At 50.6% G+C, this 16,366-nt stretch overlaps 1 protein-coding gene across 2 annotated transcripts in view; it reads left to right on the forward strand.

The window, feature by feature from the left end:
• NOTCH1 (notch receptor 1) overlaps nucleotides 1-12,416 on the forward strand; it is a 42,605-nt gene extending 30,189 nt beyond the window's left edge. The window contains exons 20-34 of one of the 2 annotated variants that reach the window (XM_071453973.1): nucleotides 103-256; nucleotides 474-658; nucleotides 832-964; nucleotides 1,271-1,528; nucleotides 1,629-1,741; nucleotides 2,319-2,890; nucleotides 3,601-4,029; nucleotides 4,826-4,974; nucleotides 5,617-5,833; nucleotides 6,148-6,238; nucleotides 6,458-6,623; nucleotides 7,311-7,606; nucleotides 8,308-8,455; nucleotides 8,578-8,675; nucleotides 9,081-12,416. In XM_071453973.1, coding sequence (XP_071310074.1) covers nucleotides 103-256; nucleotides 474-658; nucleotides 832-964; nucleotides 1,271-1,528; nucleotides 1,629-1,741; nucleotides 2,319-2,890; nucleotides 3,601-4,029; nucleotides 4,826-4,974; nucleotides 5,617-5,833; nucleotides 6,148-6,238; nucleotides 6,458-6,623; nucleotides 7,311-7,606; nucleotides 8,308-8,455; nucleotides 8,578-8,675; nucleotides 9,081-10,556 — 4,485 coding nt within the window. In that variant the 3' untranslated portion in view covers nucleotides 10,557-12,416. The remainder of the gene's footprint in view (nucleotides 1-102; nucleotides 257-473; nucleotides 659-831; nucleotides 965-1,270; nucleotides 1,529-1,628; nucleotides 1,742-2,318; nucleotides 2,891-3,600; nucleotides 4,030-4,825; nucleotides 4,975-5,616; nucleotides 5,834-6,147; nucleotides 6,239-6,457; nucleotides 6,624-7,310; nucleotides 7,607-8,307; nucleotides 8,456-8,577; nucleotides 8,676-9,080) is intronic. The other variant, XM_071453974.1, reaches the window with a different exon arrangement.
• Nucleotides 12,417-16,366: the final 3,950 nt, after the last annotated feature.

Below are 16,366 nucleotides of genomic sequence, written 5' to 3' on the forward strand. Positions count from 1 at the left end.
GTACGGGAGCCTGGGGTGGATACTGCTGTGGGGATCTGGGGGTCACCGCGATCTCCACTCCCTGCTGGGTCCTCACCCTCCTCCCTTGCTCTGCTCCCCCAGAACCTGGTGCGTTGGTGTGACTCCTCACCCTGCAAAAACGGAGGCAAGTGTTGGCAGACCAGCAACCTGTACCACTGCGAGTGCAACAGCGGCTGGACAGGGCTCTACTGCGACGTCCCCAGCGTGTCCTGCGAGGTGGCTGCTAAGCAGCAAGGTAAGGCCCTGCCCTGTGTACGGGGCCAGGCTGGGGTCCCAGGTGTCCCCTGTGCTGGGCACTGAGCGGGGATGTGGCCGGTTCTCTTGGTGGGAATCTCTGGGACAGCTCACACCCAAGGCTGTGATTCCCTGTGGGATGTGTGTGGCCAGGACATGGCCCTGTGGTGTGTGGGTGTCACCAAGGTCCCTGCATCTCACTCTGCTCTCCCTGACAGGTATTGAAGTAGCACACCTCTGCAGGAACTCGGGGCTCTGTGTTGACACTGGTAACACTCATTTCTGCCGCTGCCAAGCCGGCTACACCGGCAGCTACTGCGAGGAGCAGGTGGATGAATGCTCCCCCAACCCCTGCCAGAACGGAGCCACCTGCACAGATTACCTGGGAGGCTACTCCTGCGAGGTGAGTGCCTGGGAGGCAGGAATTCCCAGGGGAGAAGCCTCAGTTACTGCTTTTCTGCTGCCCTTGCATGATGCCCCTTTACCAAGTTGGAGATCCGGGTGCTGGCTATGCTTCTAGGGCTGTATGGGAATGGAAGGAACCTCTCTGATAGTTCCTCTCTTTCCTCCTTGCAGTGTGTGGCTGGTTATCATGGAATTAACTGCTCAGAGGAGATCAATGAATGCTTGTCCCACCCATGCCAGAATGGAGGAACTTGCATCGATCTCATCAATACCTACAAATGCTCCTGCCCCAGAGGAACTCAAGGTAAATTAATTCCCCAGGCTGGGGCATTAGTGGGTTGAGTGCAGATATCCTTGGATTCTGCTCATTAGCTGCTCGGGCTGGCGGCAGCAAACGCAGCGGGCGAGGTTTGTGTTTGCTCGTGGGCTTAGCCATCAAGGCCACGGGCCTTGGCCACGTGGTGCCATGTCCCTCCTGCCCCAGAGGTGGCTCAGGCTGCCACTGACGTGGTCAGGCTCAGCCCCTGGGCAGGGCAGGCTGACACAAGGGAGCAGCGGGCCCCCCGATACTGTTTGATGAGCTGTGTGGGTTGTTCCCCCCTCTCTCTAGGGGTGCACTGTGAGATCAATGTGGATGACTGCAGCCCTTTCTTTGATCCTGTCACCCTGGGGCCCAAGTGCTTTAACAATGGCAAGTGCAAGGATCGGGTAGGTGGCTACAGCTGCATCTGCCCCCCTGGCTTTGTAGGGGAGCGCTGCGAGGGAGATGTCAACGAGTGCCTGTCCAACCCCTGCGACGCCCGCGGCACCCAGAACTGCGTGCAGCGGGTCAACGACTACAAATGCGAGTGCAGACCTGGCTATGCAGGTGAGCACTGCATCCCCTCTGCTCCCAGGGCCCAGCCTGCAGCCCCCAGTCCCCCCAGGCCTGCCTTCCTCTGCTCCTCACACGCTCCTCTCCCTCGCAGGCCGTCGCTGTGACACCGTGGTGGACGGCTGCAAGGGCAAGCCTTGCAGGAATGGGGGAACCTGTGCTGTTGCCAGCAACACTGGCCGTGGCTTCATCTGCAAGTGCCCCCCGGTAGGTGCCTGCTCCTCCCCAGGAGGAGGGAATGAGCGTGGGCATGAGGGGTGGTCAAGAGGCCAGTTTAGTCCCTGAGGCTTCCCCAGCTGGGATAGGCGTGAATGGGAGGATGCTTTGCTGTGGGTGCATCCATAAAGGTGCACCCTCCATGCTTGCAAGGATGCTGGAATAGAGTTAAGGAGAAGATGGCTCAGGCCTGAAGGTAGAACAGGCTGAATGTTATTTGCACCACACAAACTGGGACAGGCAGCTATGGAGAACAACTCCCTTCACTTTGAGGGGATGCTCTAAGGGGCTTTACATTCAAGATTATTCTTGCCCATCACCAGTTTTAGAGGGTGAGTTTAATTTCCCAGAACACACATGTGTTAATGCTGGTTTTAGTTTCCCAGAACACACATGTGTTAATGCTGGTTTTAGTTTCCCAGAGCACACATGTGTTAATGCTGGTTTTAGTTTCCCAGAGCACACGTGTGTTAATGCTGGTTTTAGTTTCCCAGAGCACACATGTGTTAATGCTGCCCATAGCACAGCATCCGTGGCTCTGACTCCCTCCTTGCTGTGCCCTCCCCAGGGATTCGTGGGCGCCACCTGCGAGAACGACTCCCGCACCTGCGGGAACCTGCACTGCCTGAACGGTGGCACCTGCATCTCCATCCACAAGAGCTCCAAGTGCATGTGCACTCCAGCCTTCACGGGCCCCGAGTGCCAGTACCCGGCCAGCAGCCCCTGCACCTCCAACCCCTGCTACAACGGGGGCACCTGCGAGTTCTTCAGCGACGCCTCCCCCTACTACCGCTGCAACTGCCCCGCCAACTTCAACGGCCTCAACTGCCACATCCTGGACTTCGACTTCCAGGGGGGCATCGGGCAGGACATCATCCCCCCCAAGATCGAGGAGAAGTGCGAGATCGCCGTGTGCGCGGGCTACGCCGGCAACAAGATCTGCGACGGGAAATGCAACAACCACGCCTGCGGCTGGGACGGGGGCGACTGCTCCCTCAACTTCAACGACCCCTGGAAGAACTGCTCCCAGTCCCTGCAGTGCTGGAAGTATTTCAATGATGGCAAGTGTGACTCTCAGTGCAATAATGCTGGCTGCCTCTACGATGGGTTTGACTGCCAGAAGTACGAGGGGCAGTGCAAGTAAGTGGCTTCTTTAACACCTTCTTGTTTTGAGGCCCATCAGGGTCAGCATCTCTGGTGACCCCCTGGTTGTTCTGATTGTATCTGGTAAAGCTCCTAGACTCAGGCCTGCTGTTCATTCCCAACATTTTGTTCTGCTGCCTGTGGGGCAGCAGCTCAAGCAATCACATCTCCCTGTGGTCCTTCTAAGTTTACATCTACTTGGAAGCTCTCTGGGTTTGACTCATTGCAGATGGCTTCCCTGTCCTTTCTTGTATCACTCCACAGAAGTGATTTCTCCAACTCACAGCAGTAACACAGTCAGTTTCAAGGCAGGGAGACCCCAGATGGAAAAGCAGCCAGGAAACACGATGATGTTAACATCCAAGCATTTCCCAAACATTGTCTTTGGCAACAGTAGGAACTTAGTCCCAGATTCCTGGACCAACTGTGGTCTTAGTAACTATTCTGTGTCCCCATGCCTTCTCTGACTCACAGCAATTTGTCCCTTTTTCTTTTATAATTTAACAGCTGCTCTCTCTCACCTGCAGTGGTGAATGCTTCACAGTGCTGCATGACACAGCTGCTTTCTATGTAAACTGGTTTAGTGTCTGTCAGGGTGAAGAACATTTATACAAAAGAGAGACCACCACTGCTTTTCTCAGCAGATAGGTGTTTTTTGCACTACTTGGTCTAATTCTTTCTTCTGCCTTGCTTCTTCCTCCACCCAGCCCTCTGTATGACCAGTACTGCAAAGATCACTTCTCAGATGGGCACTGCGACCAGGGCTGCAACAATTTTGAGTGCGAGTGGGATGGTCTGGACTGTGCAAACAACATGCCAGAGAAGCTGGCAGATGGCACACTGGTGGTGGTGGTCCTCATCACCCCCGAGAACCTGAAGAACAACTCCTTCAACTTCCTGAGGGAGCTGAGCCGCGTGCTGCACACCAACGTGGTCTTCAAGAAGAACCCCAAGGGGGAGTATATGATCTTCCCATACTATGGCAACGAGGAGGAGCTGAAAAAACACTACATCAAGAGGTCCACAGAGGACTGGTCAGATATGTCCAGTGCTGTCATCAACAAAGTGAAAAGCAGCCTCTACTCCAGGGCTGGCAGGAGGCAGAAGAGGGAGCTCGATCAGATGGACATCAGAGGGTAAGAGGGTTCCATTTTCTCTGAGCAGCACTCAGAGTGTGTTCTCTGTGTGTTGATAATAGTAACACGCTAGGAAGGGAAGGATGTAGGCCAGATAATTGTATTTAGATGTTGCTTTCTGTGTGAACAGAAACCAGATTTTGCTCTCATGTGGGAAAATGGAGAGATCATTCAGGAGTCCCTGATACAATGCTGCCTGACTCTCACGATTGAAGGAGTCCTGGGCATTGTTGGGAGCCAGGGCTGGGCTGGGTGGGACCTGGAAGCAGAGGTTGGCCTGGCTGACTGTCTGACTTCAGGAAGTCATTAAGTTAAGGCTCATTTTCTCCCTGGGAAATGCTTTCTAGAGCTTTGTTGTAAAACTCAATTACTGCAATCTGTGTTTGGAGATCTTTGGTGTAAACATACACATCTAACCTGCTCCCTCTCCATGGACTCAATCAAAAACCCCTGAAAGCAAAGGAGTTAGAGCAGGGAAACTGATATGAGAACATCTGAAGGCTCCCAAACAGCATTATTTAAGATACTGTAGTGTCTGGGTAATTATAAAACATTGTGAAGCAGAGACTCCCTTCCATTCCTGTAGATAAAGAACTGGATTTTACAGCATTCACTGAGGCAAATCCAACAGACCATGAGTGTGAGCTGCAGGCTTTGGGCCACAGGGGAGCAAGGAGATGGGTTCCCACTTCTAATTCCCACTGATGGGGGTTAAAGAGGGAAAGGAGACAGGGCTTGGCTGTGTCCTCGGTGTGGTCATCTCTCCCTGTTCCTTATTGACTCTTCTCTCTCACAGATCCATTGTCTACTTGGAAATTGATAACCGTCAGTGCATCCAGTCATCTTCCCAGTGCTTCCAGAGTGCCACTGATGTGGCAGCATTCCTGGGAGCCTTGGCCTCCCTTGGCAACCTGAACATACCCTACAAAATAGAAGCTGTCAAAAGTAAGTACAGCTGGTCACTTGAGGAGGAGAGACAGCCAAAACTTTCCAGCCTTCCCTGAGTTTAGTTATCTGTCAATTGGCTGCACTGAGCACAGTTTGGTTTTAATAACCTCACATATATATTTTTTTTTCCTTTAAGTCTTTTCTTTAAAAAAATTGCCAGCCCGCTTTATTATTTTTGCTTATTCCAGGTTTTATTTCAAAATCATTATCACTCTAAAAGTTATTAAAAAAAAAAGAAAAGAAAAAGAAAACCCAAGCAGCTCCAATCAATCAGTGACATGCAAGGAGTTGAAGTTTGTATCTTGAAAATCCCCCCTAAATCCTTTTGTCTTAACAGCTCAATGCAAGCGCAATGATTTGAAGTTTGCTAATCCTTTTCCTTAAAGGAGAAAAAAGTGAAGCTGTCTCCTGGTGCAGGCTGCCTTGTGCAGCCGAGAATTTGCCGATAGTTTGCAATTCTGATTAATAGCGTATAAAATGACCTTATTTTGGTGGGGGGGGTGTGGGGGGGGGGGCTGCTGTGATTTAGATCAGACTTAAGGTACCTCTATTAACAAATTTTCCTTCATTTCCACTCCGTCCCTGGTTTGCTATGCAGCTTAATGTCTCAGCATCTCTCTGTGCCCCACTGTTGTGTAGGTGAAACAGCAGAGCCCACGAAGAACTCCCAGCTGTATCCCATGTACGTGGTGGTGGCCGCGCTGGTCCTGCTGGCCTTCATCGGGCTGGGAGTGCTGGTGAACCGCAAGCGCCGCAGGGAGCATGGGCAGCTCTGGTTCCCAGAGGGCTTCAAAGTGACAGAGTCCAGCAAGAAGAAGCGACGGGAGCCCCTCGGGGAGGATTCTGTTGGACTGAAGTGAGTAATTTGCTTGCTGAGACGATGGACACGGGGCAGGGCTCTGCTGGGAGAGCCTGCTGGAGTTTTGTGTGTTGTAGTGGTGTGGCAGGGAGGAGAAGAATCAGGGGTCTTGAAGTTCTGCATGAAGGAAAAAAGCAGTGTTCTGTATGGTCTGTGCTTTTTAATCTTTTTTGCACTCGGTAAAAAATGAAATGCAGCCTGAGGGGAACCTCCTGGAAATTCGTTGATTCTTCTTTCAGTTTGTGCCTGTACAAACATCACAAACAGTTCCTGCAGAGGAGGTAACTTTTTATGTGGTTTTATTTTTAAAGACCCCTCAAAAATGCTTCTGATGGCACGCTGATGGATGACAACCAGAATGAGTGGGGTGATGAGGAGACCTTGGACACCAAGAAGTTCAGGGTAAGCCCTTTGCCACGTTCCCTGCCTGTGCTACAGGCAGTCACTCCTGGGTTTGTCACAGAAGGAGGAGAGGGACCCTCAGGGCCCCTCATTGCTGCTCTCGGCTCCTTTGCAAACCTGCCTGTGACAAACACACACCTTGGAGCCTTGCAGAGCCTCCCAGGCTGGAGCTCAGCCCAGGTGCTTTCCTGGGGGCTCACTCCCTGCTGTTTCCCTCAGTATGAGGAGCAGGCAATGCTGCCGGACACGGATGACCAGACGGATCACAGGCAGTGGACACAGCAGCACCTGGACGCCGCTGACCTGCGCATTTCCTCCATGGCCCCGACGCCCCCACAGGGGGAAATCGATGCTGACTGCATGGATGTCAACGTCAGAGGGCCGGGTAAGCACCCCTTGCACTTCTGCACTGGCTGGCAGCTCATGTGGAACCCTCCCTGAGCCCCTGCAGAGAGAGGAGCAGCCCCACAGCCCCCCCTGTCCCTTGCTGGTGCAGAGTCACTGCTACAAGCTCTGCACCACAGGGTTGCTGTTGTGTGTGATTTAGAGAGGGACCCTGACACATTTTGCTTTCCATGAGAGCTCTTTTGTTCAGTAACTGAGGTGGAAATTACAGAAGTACCTATTAAATCACCCAGGTTATCTGTCTGCTGCTCCTATATTCTTCTCCTCCCACTCAACCTGTTCATTTCACAGCCTTCCATTAAGGTTTTTTACAATGGTTAGTAGCTTTTTAAATTCTTACAAACACTTGGTCTTCCCCATGTCTGTGAAACTGTCGTCTGAAATAATGAAGGTATTTACCATACTCTATTTGCTTTGAGCAGCCTTCCTTACAAACTGCACCTTACATGGTGCAGATGAAATAGGAAAAGCAGTGAGATACCACTAAGGAATTTCAGATCCATATCAGAGGAAGCATATTCCTGTTTGATGTTCAGAACTAGTCAGGAACTCAGTCTCGGTGCACCCAGGAGAATAAGCATCTATCTCAGGCAGAGCATCTGCCAGAGCCCTGTTGCATTACAAGGGTAAAAATCCTTTTTCATCCTGGGCTCCCCTGTGCTTTCAGACGGCTTCACCCCCCTCATGATCGCCTCGTGCAGCGGCGGAGGGCTGGAGACCGGCAACAGCGAGGAGGAGGACGACGCTCCCGCCGTCATCTCCGACTTCATCTACCAGGGGGCCAGCCTGCACAACCAGACCGACCGCACGGGCGAGACCGCCCTGCACCTGGCCGCCAGGTACTCGCGCTCGGACGCTGCCAAGCGCCTGCTGGAGGCCAGCGCTGATGCCAACATCCAGGACAACATGGGCCGCACGCCGCTGCACGCCGCCGTCTCTGCCGACGCGCAAGGAGTCTTCCAGGTAAGCTGTGATTAAAAATATACCCTGCTAGTTTGGGGGTTTTTGGGGGGAAATCGTGGTGCTACGAGAAGGGTTTTATCGCAGGGTGTCCTGCTCGCCTGGGCAAGGTGTGGGGTGACAGTCATAAAAAAATGAAGCCCCTGTTGTCTCAGGGTGTAGCCACACGTTTCTCTTCAGAGAGAAAAGCAAGGCGCAGTTCTTCCCAAGAATATTCTTATCTCATTTTCTGCGCCTGTGCTTGTGCAGAAGTACAATGCGATATGGAGATTGTTTGCCCAAAGTCATGGTGTTTTGTTTCCTTGGCCTGTCAGGGCCAGGTGTGTGTGTGTGTGTCGAGACTGTGGGCTGACAGTCACGAGATTCTGGGCAGTTGAAGTGTAGTGTGTGCAGGGTTGAGTCCTGGGCAGATTCAGTTTAGATGTAATGTAATAGCAATGTAATAGTATAGAATAAATAGTATAATAAGTAATTAATTAGCCTTCTGATAAGATGGAGTCCTCCTCATCATTCCTCCTTCGTCGGGGCCTTCTCAGCACTGCTGTATTGGGGAGCAGCACCATGGCAGCAGCCCTGGACTGGGAGCAGAACTGGAGAGATGAACCTTTGGAAAGGGCATTGCAGGTCCTCAGATACCTGGGGTGCCCTGGTGTCTGCCTCTCCTAACGTTTGTGTTCCCTCTGCTTTGGCCCTGCTTGTGGCAGATCCTGATTAGGAACAGGGCGACAGACCTGGATGCCCGAATGCACGACGGGACCACTCCCCTGATCCTGGCTGCTCGTTTGGCTGTGGAGGGGATGCTGGATGACCTCATCAACTGCCATGCTGACGTCAACGCCGTGGATGATTTAGGTACTGAGGCAGCTAAAACACCATGAACTGGTGTTTTGTCCCAGACATGGGACAGAAGGGCTGCTTGCTGTGGACCTCAGCACTCTCTAATGTCTGTTGTATTTCGTGGTTTTCCTCTCCAGGCAAGTCAGCCCTGCACTGGGCAGCTGCTGTGAATAATGTGGAAGCTGCAATGGTGCTCCTGAAGAATGGTGCCAATAAGGACATGCAGAATAATAAGGTAGGATGTCCTAGGCTGATATATACGAGTGAAGAACCAATTGGGGAGTCTGTTAAAGAGTAATTTCTGGCTAAAATACAAATGTCTGGCACTGAGACTCTGATTTGATTGTTCTGCTGTGAATGAAGTTGGATTTAGCTCAAAGGAGCACTGTGGGATTTGGTTGTAGGGGTGGTGTTGAGGGGCCATGCAGTGCCTGGTGAGCAGTGTCTTTGGGGCCACTCATAGGGTTCCTGGCTTGATACCAGTACAAGGACATGACTCTGCAGGGTAGGAAAAAGAAGGAGCAAACCCTTCCCAGAGCAGAGATGGTGGCCACCCAACAACATGGGTGTGGAGCCTAGAGCAGCTTTAGCCAGGAGAATCTATGAACTCAACCCTAACCAAACCTTGCTGGCTTTGCAGGAGGAGACCCCACTGTTCCTGGCAGCCAGAGAGGGCAGCTACGAGACCGCCAAGGTCCTGCTGGACCATTTTGCCAACCGGGACATCACGGACCACATGGACCGGCTGCCGCGGGACATCGCCCAGGAGCGCATGCACCACGACATCGTCCGCCTGCTGGACGAGTACAACCTGGTGCGGAGCCCCACGCTGCACAACGGGCCCCTGGGGGCTCCCACCCTGTCCCCCCCGCTCTGCTCCCCCAGCAGCTACATCGGCAACCTCAAACCCGCCGTGCAGGGCAAGAAGGCCAGGAAGCCGAGCACCAAGGGGCTGAGCTGCAACGGCAAGGACGCCAAAGACCTCAAAGCGCGGAGGAAAAAGTCGCAGGATGGAAAAGGGTGTCTGCTTGACAACTCCGGGGTGCTGTCGCCCGTGGACTCCCTGGAGTCGCCGCACGGGTACCTCTCGGACGTGGCCTCTCCGCCGCTGATGACCTCTCCGTTCCAGCAGTCCCCTTCCATGCCTCTGAACCACCTGCCAGGCATGCCCGACGCCCACCTGAGCATCAACCACCTCAACATGGCGGGCAAGCAGGATATGGCCATGGGCAGCTCCAGCAGGATGGGCTTCGACTCGGTGCCCCCGCGCCTGTCCCACCTGCCGGTGTCCAGCCCCAGCACGGCGATGAGCAGTGCCCCCATGAGCTTCTCGGTGGGCAGCGGGGCCAGCCTGAACGGGCAGTGTGACTGGCTCACCCGGCTGCAGAACGGGATGGTGCAGAGCCAGTACAACCCCCTAAGAGGCAACCTGCAGCCAGGGGCTCACCAGCAGCCCCAAAACCTGCAGCACGGCATGATGACCTCGCTGCACAATGGGCTGCCCACCACCAGCTTGTCGCAGATGATGAGCTACCAGGCCATGCCCAACACCCGGCTGGCGTCCCAGCCCCACCTGATGCAGAGCCAGCAGCTCCAGCAGATGCAGCAGCAGCAGCAGCAGCAGCAGCTCCAGCAGCCCAACCTGCAGCCCCCGCAGCAGCAGCAGCAGCCCCAGCAGCCCCAGCAGGCGCCGCAGCAGCCGCAGCAGCACCACAACCCCAACGGCTCCAACCTGGGCCAGAATTTCCTCGGTACGGAGCTGAGCCAGCCCGAGCTGCAGCCGGTGAGCGGCGGCGCCATGGCCGTGCACACCATCCTGCCGCAGGATTCCCAGCTGCTGCCCACCTCCCTGCCCTCCTCCCTCGCCCAGCCCATGACCACCACGCAGTTCCTGACCCCTCCTTCCCAGCACAGTTATTCCTCCCCCTTGGACAACACCCCCAGCCACCAGCTGCAGGTGCCCGACCACCCTTTCCTGACGCCGTCGCCGGAGTCTCCGGACCAGTGGTCCAGCTCCTCTCCTCACTCCAACGTGTCCGACTGGTCCGAGGGCATCTCCAGCCCTCCCACGAGTATGCAGTCACAGATGGGACACATCCCCGAGGCCTTCAAGTAAAAACAAAAAAGGGGTTGTAGAGACGCTCGCTGCGAGCCAGAAGCTCGAGGGAGATCTTTTCTAAAAGGACATCGGATGCTTTTATTAAAGGATCCTTTTTAAATATGTTTTTATAAAAAAAGAAAAAAAAAAAAAGACAAGAAAAAGACGAATTAATTCTTTTTTTTTTTTTTAGTATTTATTTATGTACTTTTTATTTTACATGAGAATACTGCCTTTTTATTTATATGTTCTATTGTTAAGAACTCAGTGTGGGACACCAGTTGTGTTTCGAGAAATCAACAAATTAGGTTTTTATAGGATGTTCTCTTTTGTTTGGGGGGGTTCATTGTGTTTGATTTGAGAGGAAATGTTTATGTAAAGCTATAAGCAACGATTTGTGATTCTGAAATGCCATTAATTTATTTTTTTTCTCTTTCAACTCAGAAAGGGAGGTGAGAAAGAAGAGGGGAAGGAAAAATTGACAAAGTACCACTCCTTAAGGGGAAAAAAATTAAGTATGGACAAATTTTTTAAATGTACTTTAAAATGTTTCCTTTGCAATTATGTGAGAGGACATTTTATGGTACCAGTCATGAATCTTTGTTTAAATTTCAGTATTATATAGTTGTACATTTGCCTTGATAATAGAAATTTTTGTTCTCTCTTGTTTTTATATATATAAAAATATATATATTTAAATGATTTTTATGATCTAAAAAAAAAAAAAAGAGAAAGAAAATCAGGATTATAGACCTGTAAGAACAGTTTCTAAGCTAAAAAAACCCTACAAAACATGAATACTGTCCCCCATCAAAAAGAAATGTATTTACCAAACTTCCAAGAGAGCAAGCCCATAACTATGGAGTATATACACAAAAGAGACTTAATTTTACTTTGAATATCTTTACTGATTTTTTGTTTTGTTTTCGTGTTTGAGTAACTGTTTTAAGAAACAAATGCCAATATAAACTTTGTAAACCACATCCTTATTTTAAGGATGGCCTGCCTATTTTTTAGAAGAAGGTGTGTCTGGCAGTGCAGACACCCTGAGTGAGATTACAAAGCATTATCACACTGCCACCCCCACGTGCTCCTCTGGCAGAGCCCTCACTGGGTGCCCAGTGGGATGTGCTGCTGGTTTTGGTGGGAGGCTGGACTGGCCAAACTGGAGGGCGAGGGGCCAGCACAGCTGTGCTGTGAAATGTTGACATTTTGTTCTGTGACGTTAGCCTGGAGTGATGCATCTTTTTTTATATTGATGTGCACTCTTTCTGTGTATCATGTAAAATATAGTATAAGCCTGTGGCAGATTTAATGTTTGTAAATATGGGGGTTTTTCGGTTTTGGTTTTTTTGGTTTTTTTTTTTTTTTTTTCAAGAAAAGGTGGATTTTGTTTCAAAAATCTAAATGAGCAAGTCTTAAATATATCATAAATATATCACCTTATAGAGGTGTTGGAATATCACTCACTCGGGTGCAAAAGCAAGCGGACACCCTAAGACTAGATAATGTGCATGGGACAGGCAGATAGAGAGCAGTTAATCAAGAAAACCTAAGAAAAGGGTTCCTTTTCCTCATTCCTTTCTATTAGAACACCAAATAAAATGGATATTTCTCAAGGCACAGTGCCTTGCTGAGCACTCATCTTAGTTAACATTTCAGACCATTGTTATTGTGACACGCCTAATATGAGTGATAAAAACATCACGTGGTGTTGAATCTTCCTATGTTTTATAAACTAGAGTGTAGTTTAAGAAAAGATATCTTCTGTAATAAAGTTATCTACATGCAAAGTTGTAGTTTGCAAAAATGATGTATTTTTTTTGGTTAACTGATTTGCAATAAATGATGCTTCTGGGCATCTAGATTTTACTAAAACTGGAACTTGGTGTTTTTGTTATGGGTCAGTTGAATTCTGGATTTGACACCTTTCTTTCAGAGCTGCTCCTTGCACAGAGGGCTGGAACTTCCTCAACATCTTGTTCTCTGTGTGAAAACTCAGAGAAGAGCTTCGGACAATGAAGATTTCTCTTTAACTTCTGCTAAACTCTCACTGACCTGAGACACCTGAGCAAGGCAGGAGGGGCTCTGCCCGGGTGGTTTTTTATCTGCTGTGGGTGCTCTGATATCCTCAGGCCATCGGGTCAAGATCTAAAAGGGGAAACATGGAAAAATTGTCTTAAAGAATGTCCCTCATGCATCTTCAAAAAAGCCAGGAACAGCAGCACCAGAGGGACAGTTTTACTTGTGCCACCCAGAAATGTTTGCTGTCCTTGCTGTGCTCAAGATTTATAAGGTAATTTAATTTAATTTCATTCTTTCTCTACCCCACAGGGGCTCTGTAGTGCAAATGCAGCTGCAAAGTCCCCAAATAACTGGATATAAATAGCAGAGCCATTGACCTCCTCCCAAATCACATAAGCCTGGAATGCTGGTATTTTCCACTCCGTGGCTGGGGAGGGAGAGGCTCTGTGTGTGCAGGGGCCTGGTGTCCAGCCCCAGACACCTCCAGGGCCACCAAACAGCTGCTGTACAGCTGGGCAGCTCCTGCTGCTGTGACAGTGGCGTTTATGTGCCACCCTCAGCAGTGAAATGCACCTTCACGGGTCAGGGTGGGTGACATTCCAGGAAAGGGAGCCTCAAACTCCATGGAAAGGGGTATTTTAAGGTAGAACAAACCACCCCTCTCCCCCGTGCAGGATGGGTCACCAGCAAGGATCTCAGCAGCCAGAGGGACATCCTGGAGGGAGCTGGGCTTGCCAGGATGTGTCACCCCCTGCCTGTGGCTGCATCCCATCTGGAATGCACAAAATGGAGTTTGCCTGCCTCCAGAGTGACTCACACACGAGCTGCTCAGGAATCCCAGCCTGCCAGGCTTCTCCCACATCCCAGAACCAGCCCAGCACAGCACTGGGACAGGCTCACCCCAAAATCCCATCCCAAAGTCCCATCCCAGCACAGCCCCAGTGCTGCCATGGGGCCGGGACAGACCCATCCCAAAGTCCCATCCCAAAGTCCCATCCCAAATCCCATCCCAGCACAGCCCCAGTGCTGCCATGGGGCCGGGACAGACCCATCCCAAAGTCCCATCCCAAAGTCCCATCCCAAATCCCATCCCAGCACAGTCCCAGTGCTGCCATGGGGCTGGGACAGTCCCATCCCAAAGGGAGGAGGCATTAGAAGGATCCTTTCTCCTGCCTGGTCCACAGTAAAACCAAGTCACTCATGGGCAAGGCAGGAATTTGGCCTGGAATACATGAACAAAAAAATGGGTTTATGAGGATGTGGAAAACAATGTGACCTTGCAAGAGGCAACACATGTGGGCTTGTTTAACAAGAGGGGCTGCAAAGCAGGGGATTTTCCATGAGGAAGGTTAGAGGGACAGGATGAGGAAAGAGAGGGCTAAATACCATGGAAAGATGCAAAGGGACAGATACTAATTAAGTGTCCTCAAGGTAATTCAAACTAGAAGTCAGTTAAGGTTTTTAAGGAGTAGAGGAGAAAGGACACAAAAATTTAGGTTTTAAGTGCTTAGCGCCAAATTGCTTTGATTTATGAAGGCATCTGGTGACCAAACAACCTGTGGGCAATGTGGTGTCACAGATCCAGATGGAATGGAGGCTAAGTTAGAGGATAAATGAGAAATATAGCCCAAGTTTCAAACTCTTTAAGGCTTCTTCCCACACCAACCAACACACCACAAGCTCATCTTCACCTGGTGTGGATGAAGATTTTTGGGAGCTGAACCTCAAGCTCTCCCAGCACCAGGAGATGCCGAGGAGTGATGGATCATGGCAAGCACAGCTGTCTCAGCATTCCAGGTGAAAAAGGCTGAGAAGCACCAAAATCTCATCCCCCACATACCCGAGGGAAGAAGGGTTCAGGAGCGCTGAAAACAAGATTAGCAGCGGCTATTGCCATGGCAGGTATGCTGGTGCTCTGAGGAATCCCTGCACCTGAACTATTTGTTTACACGCTGGAGGGCTTGTTTTTTTTTTCCACTCTTTGTTTTCATTATTCCTGCTCAATTAGATGGGACATTTAGACATTTAGAAACTGCTACTCTGTATTGCCTCTCCCTCCAGGCTGTGTTGGTGTTTGCTCACAAAGTTGCTCGCAGCTGCTCCAGCCCCGATTGAGGAATTGCTGCTGCAGCTGAAATCAGCCCCTGGAGAAGGTGCAAAAGGAGCCAAATTCATCTCGGGTTTAGCCTCGCTCAAATCACACAGGGGTTAATGTGGCTGGGGTAGCCTAAATAATCACAGCAACTGAATGAGTAAATAAATAAAACTCGGGTTGTCTGGTTGGCCAACACCGTGCAGAATACTGGTAAGGGATAAAGATACTCTCCTTTAGCATTTTCAGTGTTTCTAAACTCAAAGAATGATCCTTTTCACAGCAAGCCCGTGGGGCAAGGTTGTGTTTCTGGTTGTGTGCAACCTGAAGACTGAATAAATTACCAGAAAAAGGCCAGAGTCGTTTGTGTTGTACCCCAGGTGAGCTGAGGAACAGAGCAGCTGGGGCTGCCCCTGGATCCCTGGAAGTGCCCAAGGCCCGGCTGGACAGGGCTTGGAGCACCCTGGAATAGAGGAAGGTGTCCCTGCCATGGCAGAGGGTGGAATTGGATGATTTTTAAGGTCCTTCTCAAACCATTCTGTGACTCAGGAGAGAAGGACACACGCTGTCCTCACTGGCAAAGGTTTTCATTTATAATGGGTCAGTCAAGTCCAGAACTACTGCTGAGTACAGCAAACCAGCTAGAAAACTCCAGGTTAAAAAGGGATTGCATGCTTTAATGTGGAAATTCTTTATAATCACATACATATCAAGAGAACAGCAAAGGTGAGATCCCACTGTTGATGTTTGCATTGTGTACCCCTGTATAAGGGGGTTAAATATGTAACATAAATATGTAACTATAGACACAGATGTGAGAGCTATTGATGCTATTTAGCACACAAAAAAGCCAATCAGGCTAATTAAAACCATGTTTCCTCAGATTACACCTGTTGGGGGAAGTATCAAGGGAGAACCAGGGCTTTATCTGCAACTCATGCCTGCGCAGGGAAATTGTATTTGACAAGCTGGTTTATAAGAATGTTCCTACAAAAGAGGGAGATGAAAGGCACTTAAAAATCACAGCGCTGCCTCTGGTTCCCACACCAGCATCAAAGTGCTGCTTCCCCTGCCTGGCTGGGGCTTTAAGGATATTCCCCTGCTTTAATGATGGAGTGCAGGAACAGCTCTGCACTGATAACGACCCTTGATTAAGATGTTTGTTTAGCTCCTTGTGTTTTCCTCTCCAAGGCTTGTTGGGTGCAGGGTGGGACAGTGTCAGCACCGGGAATGACAGATATTCTCCTGGTGGCTGGAACGGGGGTTCACCCCCCTAAAAAAGCTTTGTGTTTGTGTAAAATAAAGCTGCAATTCACGGAGCGAAGCTGATCAAGGGTCCAGAGCACCAGGGGTAGCTGGGGGGCTCAGTCTGGAGAAGAGGAGGCTCAGGAGGGAATGTTTTGTGCTGCTTCTGGGCTTTTGATTCGCAAAGAGCTGTTTTCATGGAGTCACAGACTGGTGTGGGTTGGAAGGGACCTTCAAGATCATCTCGTTGCACCCTGTCCATCATCTCATTGTCCCTGTGCACAGCTCCCCAACAGGAGGATGGACACAAGAGACAGGGTGAGAGGAAATGGCCAGGAAATGGCCTCCAGCTGTGCCAGGGGAGGCTTAGCTGGGGTATTTGGGAAAATTTCATTTTCCCATTCACCCATAGAAAGAGTGGCTAAGCCTTGGAACAGTTCTGGAACCATCATCCCTGGAGTGTCCC

The sequence above is a fragment of the Agelaius tricolor genome, unplaced genomic scaffold (genome assembly GCF_023055355.1).
Source record: "Agelaius tricolor isolate 1412-34295 unplaced genomic scaffold, bAgeTri1.0.p SCAF_38, whole genome shotgun sequence".
Classification (NCBI taxonomy): Eukaryota; Metazoa; Chordata; class Aves; order Passeriformes; family Icteridae; genus Agelaius; species Agelaius tricolor.